Source organism: Prosopis cineraria, unplaced genomic scaffold, assembly GCF_029017545.1.
Source record: "Prosopis cineraria cultivar Desert tree isolate PC_DT_omini unplaced genomic scaffold, ASM2901754v1 PC12, whole genome shotgun sequence".
Lineage (NCBI taxonomy): Eukaryota > Viridiplantae > Streptophyta > Magnoliopsida > Fabales > Fabaceae > Prosopis > Prosopis cineraria.
This window is the reverse complement of record NW_026555343.1, coordinates 29,374,636-29,384,679: the sequence shown is the minus strand read 5'-3', so window position 1 is coordinate 29,384,679 and position 10,044 is coordinate 29,374,636. Positions and strand designations below refer to the sequence as shown.

Here is a 10,044-nt window from a genome sequence, read left to right as displayed (position 1 = left end):
ATGAGTGAAACTTGATTGGTTTCTATGAAAATTGGTATGGTTTAGTTTTTGTTTCACTTTGGTTTGGTTTGGTTAAGATCTAAATTAAGTTTCAATGACTTTATTTGACTTTTTTTTTTCCTTTTTTCCCATTATGCATTGCTTTCTTTTTTATTGTATGGAAGGTCCTTGCTTATCTCATGCTTTATTTATATTATAATATATTTATGGAAGGTCTTTGAATCTTGATTAATCACATATCTTATACATATATGTTCATTCTTTTTTTTTAGATATTTATTTATTTATCTTATACCTTTATTTATTTTTTGTGAATTAATTTTATAATTGCAAGTAGCAAAAAATCAAAATAATGATAGGGATCAACTAATCATCTTCATGATTTTATTAGATGCAGTATTTGAATCTTCATGGAGAAAATTCATCACCTAATAGAAAGTAGCAAACATATAAATATCTCAAGTCTAAATATCCAAAATTTCAAATATCATGCTATTCAATGTTAATACTTATATCCATAGTCCCATACATATATATTCTAAACATAATATCCATCTCTCAATATTATAATATTTACTTAAACTATACCAATTGTTTATTATCCAAAAAATAATTGATATATTTTACTTGTCCTTAAACAAAAAAGAGACATTCATATACTTAAAATTATTCAAAAAAAAAAAGCATTTTTTCTCAAGCATCAATCTATTATTATCTAAGGAATAACACTTGAAATGAAGGAGAAAAACAACTTGATACATGAATAAAAAAATATTGGATTGGGTGAATGGTTTGGGTGATTGGGTGTTGAAATTAGTTAGATAGATTTTATATAAATAAATATTATTTTTTAATCAAGCTGAGTTCAAATTCGATTTGGTTTTCAAATCTCAAAAGCAAAACCAGACCAAACCAATCAATTTGTATGTCATAAAAATTGAAATAGACTTGATCAATAGTCATTTTTGTTGATTTATTTCGGTTTGAGTCAGTTTGGTTTGGTTGTTTCAGTTTGGATCAGTTTTGAAATCCTTAGTTATAATATTTGATTTATAATGATGGTTTCCTTGTGAATTGTCATCGTAAGTTATAACATTTCGCGACAATTAATCCTTTGAATTGTCACAAAAAGTGATAACTTACAATGAGAGTTCACTTATGCTATGTTGTGAAAAGTCTCATATTACAATTACATTTGTTTCTACCACACTGTTTCTTTTATTGTGAAAATAACCTTTTAAATTATCCTGAAAAATGTTTTTTACACAAATGATTTGGTTGTAGAAAGCATACATATGTTTGATTTCTATGTCTCAAAAAGAATTATTTCTAAACTATGCTAAAGGATCCTTTGAAACACACAAATTAATGCATCTGCTTGGTCTAGGTTGATTTTTTTTTTTTTTAAGATTTTTCTGTCATCATATATATGTTCCTAAATTTGTGCAATGTCACGGTCACACTTCCATGGATGCAAAAAATTCGTCTATTATTATAATTAACGTTGCTGGCGCATATCTGTTTCAAATTTCAAATCGTCCCGAAGTCCATGGCCACAGTCCACGTGGCTTGCCTTTATCCTTCCGACAAGACACTGGCCAGCTGTATTGATTATTGAGTGCCTGAGAGGGCAAGTGAATCCAATGTCCACACCAAGACAAAACACTAATTTTTCCCACATTCACGAGTTTGACATATTAATTATTTTTTGGCCAAAAAAAAAACATTAATTATTTTATTTATAAAAATATATCAAACAAATCTATGAATCTATATTAAATCAATAGAATGTCGTTTGACTCTGTTTGGATCTATGAATCTGCGTGTCAAACAAATCTATAAATCTATATTAATCTTCCTGTTCTGTAATCCTTTGATCACCCAAAAAAAAAAAAAAAAAAGAAAAAAAAATCAATAGAATGTTGCATTTGATATAAGCCATGGACATAGCTGCACTGCATACCCTATGCTTTGTGCAATATAACATATAGTACACAATTGCATTATGGGAAATGGATCCTCTGAAATTAGGAATCCGTGAATTTGACAAAGTTTATCTTTTTAACTGAGAGAGATTTAATGTTATGTTTTATAAAAAAAAAATAATGAAATGGAAAAGATAGATAGATAGATATAAAGAAAAATTCGGGTAAATTTATGGATCTCAACTTTAGAGAATTTGCTCCTACATCATGTTGTGTCATCTTTCTCCTAACACCCAAACGAATAAAAAGCACCACCCCACTTACCTACACATCCACGCACCTAAACGTTCCTTCCATCCATCCCCTTGGTGACCAATTTTCTTTTTGCCTTTTTATGTTACGTTTTTTTAACTTCGCATCCATACTTAAAATTTTCGTTCTCGCAATCGGTTCCTTTCGGCACAGATGGCATGTGTCTATCGTTTTGATGGGATCTGACTTGTACGAATCCAATTTAAAAGGTGTTATAGCCAACATTTGTATTTGCCCTTTTTAATTTAAACTCCATTTTAGTTATATGTAAAAGTCACTTCTAATCATTTACAATAACCAAGAATACTTAAATCATTGACCTTATCTGGGAATTATGGGTCTATTTGATTTTGTTTTTTTTAAAATTTTTTCATCTTTTAAAAACAAAAAATTGAAAAAAAATCCGATTGAGTAAATGTTTTGGATTTAAGCGTTTAAAAAAATGTTCTTTTTTTGTTTTCTAAAATGAAAAATGGAAATATTTTAGAATTATTTTTTTCTCTATTTTTATTTTTAAAGCACACTATATCTGACTATTGTAAATTATCTTCAGTTATGGTCATCACCATCATAAACCATCATCAACCACACTAAGCCATTTTTTAACTCTAAAATTATTTTTAAATTAACATATATCAAACCTTAGATTTTCATTTTGTTTTGTTTTGAAAAAGAATTTTTATAAATTAGTTTATAAAATATTTTTTAAAAATTAAAAATGAGAACAAAACCTAACTAGCCCTATATATATATCTATTTTATTTCTTAAAACAATTTTGAATTCTGTGTATAATAAAATATAAAAATATAGAAAGTAAATATTGAATAAAATCTCAACCATCCACGTTTAATCATTAATTTGTGCATTCTCATCATTCCAAATGAGACAACATAGTTGAGTGTAATTTGTCTTTTTGACTCTGTCACGTGTATTGTGTTTTTCGTCGAGCAGCAGAAGAGAAAACACAGTGAAATTTTCAAGTGGCATGAGGACCCCACAAAGAAAGAGACAGCGATACATCACTTCTTCATACAGAGTAGTGGTTTGCCAGAGCAAGAGCAAAAGAAAGAAGCCACGGACAATTTCCTGGCCCTCGCCCTAACCTCCATTCTCTCTGCATCCTTTCTCATCTACAAATCTTGTTTCGTTCGATCAACATCGTCTTCTTCATACAAGCTCCCACCAGGCCCTCGTCCCTACCCAGTAATTGGGAACATCCTTGAGCGCGGCTCTAACCCTCTCTTGTCCATCACGAACCTCTCCAAATCTCATGGACCCATTATGTCACTCACGTTAGGCACAAGGATCGCCATAATTATCTCTTCTCAAGAAATAGCCGGAGAAGCTTTTCACAAACACGACCTAGACTTCTCTAGTCGAACCTTCCCTGACAGTGCTCGAGCTCTCAATCATCACCAAGTCTCCATAGCTTGGCTTCCCGTTTCAACTCAATGGAAAGCCCTTAGATGAGCTTGTGTTATGAAAATTTTCTCAAATCTGAAGCTGGACTCCACCTAGTTTCTACGTCAAAACAAGGTAGTGTTAAACTCTATATATTAATTACGCTTGAGGGTAGTTTCATCAAAATAACTTAAGTCATTTTATTAGACACATCCAATTTTTATATATTTATAATCTATTTTTTAATTTCTAGGAGAAATTTCTTTGATTTCTTTATTTCTAATAGGTAGGAGACTTAATCAATCATATCCATGAATATTCCATTAAAGGTGAGGCTATATATCTTGCTGAGGCTTTCTTTAACATAGTTCTCAATTTAGCATTGAACATGCTTTTTTCCATGGGTTTTGCTTGTTATGGTTCCAATAAGACTCAGGAGTATAAGAAGTTAGTGACTGGGATCGTGGATGAAAATGGGAGGCCTAATGTTTCTGATATTTTTCTTGTTTTGAGTTTTCTTGATCGACAAGGCGTTCGCGTGAGGATGAGAGGTTATTATAAAAAGTTTTATAAACTTGTTGATGATATTTGGGAAGAGACATTGCATTTAAGAGGTTCCAACATAGTTTCCAAAGAAAACAATGATGCGTTGGATTCAATTCTTGATCTTATCGAAGACGATTCTTCACAATTTAGCTGTGGTGATGTCATTTATTTGTTCATAGTGAGTATCAATAGTTAAATTTAATTTTGGATTAATGATAATTTTTTAGAAGCTCTAGGCATTCTATACTAAAAGATAAGGCAATATCCCCTTGTAGAAATTTTTTTCAGGAACAAAATTTCCCTTTTGTCATAAACTCATCATCATCTTTATTATTTGCTAAAATGAAAAAGTTGTCGGGCACATGCATAATGACAACAAGGCATTCTGACTTATTTTCTTGCTGTTTTGCCTCTACTAGTTCTTGCTACTGTCACTTTCAACTCCTTTGGTCCATGTCAAATGGTCAAAAGGAGTCAAAATGCCTAATTGTTATTGTGCAAAGGCCCCACAACTATTCCATATATGCAGAAAACTAAGAAGATGATGGTCCTCTGACAGAAAGACAATCTTACTCTTAAAATTATTAAGTGTGGACATTGTGCCACCTTTTAATGTAGGGTACCTAACATTCTTGAAAAAAGTTTAAGAATTAATTTTGATTCCCAAGTTTTCTTGCTATAATTCACTTTATATATAAATTACTTATTTTATCAAAATGGTTGAAGGTTGCTGAAAGAAATAATATAGATTTATGTAATATTACATTACAAGATCAATATGTTAATTTAGCTTTTTATTAAGAGAAAGATAGAATAAACGAAAGTAAAGTATTTTTCCCCTTTTGCATGCTGACTTTATCACACAAAATATATCCTAGCAATGGAGAAAATTCTTGCATGGATCACGAGTATCATCTCGTTCTTGCTATATCTATCCAATAATGCAATAATTTAATCAAATAAAGTCTTATTTATAATTATTTTTAATGTATTTTTAAATAGAGTACCTCTTCAATTTCTTGTCTTTTCTTTCTTTACTATTATTATAAATGAGGGGGGAAAGAAAAAGTGACATAAATGAGAGATAATACAAAACATTAAATGAATTTAATATGGCATGTTTGTGCCTGTTTGATAATTAACTTAACTAATCATTGCTTGATATTTCAGGATTTATTTGTGGCGGGGACTGACACAACACCGAGCAAACTTGAATGGACAATGGCAGAATTAATACGAAACCCAGAGAAAATGGTGAATGTAAGAACAAAACTCCAACATGTTCTTGGTAATAAAAATAATACTTTGAATCTTGAAGAGACTATGAGCTCAAAGTTGACTTACCTACAAGCAATACAAAAAGAGACTTTACACCTACACCCACCAGTACCATATCTACTACCCTGCAAGGCAATTTGTGATGTAGAGTTATGTGGCTTCTTAGTTCCCAAAAACGCACAGATTTTTGTAAATGTGTGGGCTATGGGAAGAGACCCAACCATATGGGATAAACCTAATTCATTTATCCCTAAAAGGTTTTTGGAAAGTGAGATTGATTTTAAGGCTAATGATTTTAAGTTTATTCCATTTGGTGTTGGGAGGAGGATGTGTCCTGGGTTGCCCTTGGCTTCTAGGGTACTTCCCTTTATGTTGGCATCTCTTACATATCATTTTGATTGGAAGGTTCCAGATGGGCTAAAGCTAGAGGATATGGATATGAGTCAAAACTATGGGATTTTATTGCATAAGGCTCAACCTCTAAGAGCTGTTCCTGTCAAAATGTAGTAATTATGAATTTGTTAATTTCATTCATGATGAAGAATTAAGTGTTGGTAAAAAATGTGATACTCGATTAAATAAATAATAACTTGTGTTGCTTGCCTCGGGCTGGTCTTGTAGTTTTCACTTCAATAGTCTACAACTCTATAATCTCAATAAATACATTTAGAAATATTTTGGGTCATTGTAAAAGGGTTCCCAACTAGAAACAACTCATACGTTAAACTATAACACCATGTACTTAAACATTAATTATGCCGATTAAATTATCAAGACCTCTTTCATCAAGTTTGCCATAAATTTCTAATTTTATCAAATTCTGCAAACCTAGAAAACTTCATCGCATAATACAAACCCAGAAACCCTAACCTAAAATCTTCTACACCCAAAAGCTTCATTGTGTTCTTCATGTGCTTCAACCCAGAAATTATCTCTCACGTGAAGTGTCTTTTATTTTGGCCTTGCTTCTTCTTATTCTTCTTCAATTCATGGATGCTTCGTTTCTCTGAGCTTCAATCTCTTGCATTTGTGCCTCAAGAATAGTGTCCGTTGATGATTCAATTAATCCATTCCAGTTTGTGTGCGTGCTTCAACTCAGGTATTTAAAAAAAAAAAATCATTAATGTTCATGATCTGGATTTTCTTGATGGGTTTTCTTGTCTCTGTCATTTGGTTTTCTTGATGGGTGTTCTGATTAAGGCAGAACATAGTCAATTTTTATGATAAAAATGGTAACATGAGTACATGTTTAAAGGTTAGCTTAGGATAGAAAATAGGAACATGATCAATTAACCATAATCAATCACAAATTTAAGGCAGAACACTAGTGTTTGAATTTTTAGCTTAGGTTAGATAATGATAATATGAGTGTTAGTTAAATTTGTTTGCCTTTAACTTCATGACAGTCCAACTTTTAGGCTAGTTAGTATAAAGAATGGAAACTTCTCAAGAACATGTCTAAATTTAGTTAAATTTGTTAGCATATTATGGGAACACGAGTGTTGCAAATTGTTCCGCTGGCTGTGATTGATTATGGTAGCATGTTTAAATTGTTTCAATGTGTTAATATGCCTTTATTGAATTGTTGTACGTGCTTGTAAACTTATTAATTAGTCTTTGTAGCTTTGTTTATTCTTTAATTTGTGAATTGAACTGAAGTATTGGGAGGTTCAATTTATAGAAATGATTCTATCTAAATTGAGTTGAATTAAATTATTATGATTATATGACTGGTTTATCTTCTATACTCTAGTAATGAATGCAGCATCTTCCTCTAGAAAGAAACTTTTGTTTGGACTTTAGAAATGATTACTTTAGAGGAGCTTTAGAAAGAGGAAGCAAGTTTACATGGACGCATATGTGTGGACATGACCGGGCCGTGTGAATGGGTTTTGAGGCCTAAGGTGAAATTATTTAAGAAACCGAATGTATTACTCCTTTCATCCTAAATTATAGAGTATTTTTTAAAAAAAAATTTCTATCTCAAAATATAAGACAATATGGGTAAATTAAGGTTTTATTAAATGTGCCAATTTTAATATTATTCTTTTCTTTCTATAATTAATTTTCATCCATTCTCTTTTCAATATATTAAATTATGTGAATTTTAAAAGTTTATATTTTTTATTTTGAAAATATAAGGTTGTTAGGTATATTTAATAAGGTTTATTGATATGTGAGATTTTATCTAAAAATACCTTATAATTTGAGATGAATGAAGTATTATTTATATACTTTCACATTACTTTTCTAACTTTTTGAACTACAAAATCAAATTTTAATTTTTTATAATCAAATAATTCTAACATTTTACTTTCAATAGATAACATAGCTAATCCATTTAATATATTTTATAACATGGTTGATCGTTAATAAAATTTAAATAATTTTAATTTTGAATTTTTTTCAATAATAATAACTGTTACTTTTTAAATAGTAACAATTATTATTAGTATTGTCAATAATATTTAAAAAAATAAAAAAATGGTGACATGGACAGAGCATGACAGTGAGCAACACGTCTGTGGGCGGACGTGGACAAAAGTGTCAGCCCATCCCACCCGTTCTCATATGCCAGTGGACATAAATTGCATTGTCTCAAAGTGGACATGTGCAAAAACAAGCCTATATTTAAGGTGTTAGTGTACCGAGTGCCCATCAGACGTGGCCAAATTTTGGCATCTGATTTTATATTAAAATAATTTCTGTCATTCATTTTAAATTAATTTTAAATTTAAATAGTATATTTATTAGTATAAAAATTATAAAAAATTCTTATATTAAATTTAGATTATCTAAAGTATATCTATATGATCTGTAAAAATTATAAAAAAATTTAATATTAAAATTGGTGTCTGGATTATATGTAAATTATTCAGAATATATCTGGATATTCAAATTATAAAAATTATAAATATTAAATTATACTTTTTAAATTAAATTTATATTGACCACATTAGTAATAAACAAATTGATTATTTCACGAATATATAGTGCACCAATCTTTAAAGTAAAAGAGATTTTCTTATTTTAACTTCAGGAATATTATATGATTATTTCACAAATAATAATTTGTATAAGAATAATCTGGAATTCACCTAAAAAAAAGTGCGCAGGGAATTTAAGAAAGCTTATCCTTTTATTTTCGGTTATAAAAAACTTGAATTATACATGATTAAGGATGTGGAATAAAAAAGATTATTTCGGGCGACTGAGGATGTGGAATCAAAGGTCTTCGGCTATTATGGTGTTGCTTGGTGCTTGTGCATGTAAATTTGAAAGTGCTCCGAAGTCCATGATCATTTCCACGTGTCACGAGGTTTGCCTTCCTTATCCTTTTGATAAAGACAAGACACTGCATTTTATCATCCTATGCCTCAACGGGACGAAAGGCGACACCAAGACAAACTCTTATTTTTATACATCTGCATGCTAGCTGTTGGACATATTAACTAGGTAAAGTGATAGTCGGGATCTTGTAAAGATATTAGAAAAGGATAAAATATTTTTAATTATTAAAATTAGGTTATTCATGAATTTAAAGAAATTAGTTTTAAATTTAAGATTCTCATAAAAAATTAATTGCAAAAAAATAAATAATTTCATTGAATATATACATTTTACTTGTTAATTTAAGAAGAAACATTTGTGGATTTTTTTAAAGTTACTTGGTGAATTTATGAAAAATAAGTTGTAAAGGAATATTTTAAAACATGACAGGCACTACCATAGGAAGAACTTTTAATAAAAGTTATTTTAAATTTTTATGTTAGTTATTAAAAGAAAGTTGAAAAAAAGGAAGTGAAAAATTTAATTTCAACATCGGTTAATTAACCAACATGAAAAAAGACTTTTCATGTTAGTTATAAATAGACATATGTGGAAAGTCCTACGAGATAAAGTTTAAATTTTTTGAAATAAAAAACTTACAATTAAGACTATTTACAATTTAGATTATTTATATTCATTTAAGAGAAAAAGCATAAATTCATGAGATTATCTATTCATTCACAATTAAATTTTTATAAATGTACTATTGACATTCTTAAAAATTGAAATTAATATTTGACTATCCTTAATTCATAGTGACAGTATAAAAAATTCATAAAAACTGTATATTCATTTACAACTGACTTTTTATTGATTTACAAAATAACATTACTTAAAATTTAAAATTATCTTTATGTAAAATCATAATTCACATTTTGTAAACATCCCAACTAAATATATAGTAGATGCTTAGAGATTTCAAGTAGATTTTGAAACAGGACCTCTACCCCAAGGAACCCATAGAAATATACAAAAAGGGCCACTTAAGTGCCGAGAGTTTCCACATACTCAAACAACCTAAAATAGAACAATAATAAAATATATAATCCATGATAATGAATCGAAAATGAAATAGTTTAATAATTCAACCATAGTAAACCATGAATCAATCAGCAGTGATTGTAAACGCATTATTTAGCCAAAATAGGAGTATTACAAATGTTAACCTCAAAATTCTTAGTAACTTGTCACGAATGGCCTTGATTTGTGGGCTACAAATATGAAGCAGTTTCTTAATGTGGGCCTAAGGCT

General features: G+C 29.6%; 1 protein-coding gene across 3 annotated transcripts; it reads left to right on the top strand.

Annotated features, from left to right (window-relative positions):
* Window positions 1-3,320: 3,320 nt before the first annotated feature.
* Window positions 3,321-6,354, top strand: LOC129289573 (cytochrome P450 76C2-like). Of its 3 annotated transcripts, XM_054926360.1 has the most exons (4): window positions 3,321-3,774; window positions 3,926-3,968; window positions 4,153-4,363; window positions 5,356-6,354. In XM_054926360.1, the coding sequence occupies exons 3-4, from the start codon at window positions 4,184-4,186 to the stop codon at window positions 5,968-5,970; spliced, it is 795 nt and encodes a 264-aa protein (XP_054782335.1). In that variant the 5' UTR covers window positions 3,321-3,774; window positions 3,926-3,968; window positions 4,153-4,183; the 3' UTR covers window positions 5,971-6,354. The 3 variants fall into 3 exon arrangements, with proteins under 3 accessions (XP_054782335.1, XP_054782336.1, XP_054782334.1); XM_054926361.1 differs by lacking the exon at window positions 3,926-3,968; XM_054926359.1 differs by having other exon boundaries at window positions 3,926-4,363; window positions 5,356-6,353.
* Window positions 6,355-10,044: the final 3,690 nt, after the last annotated feature.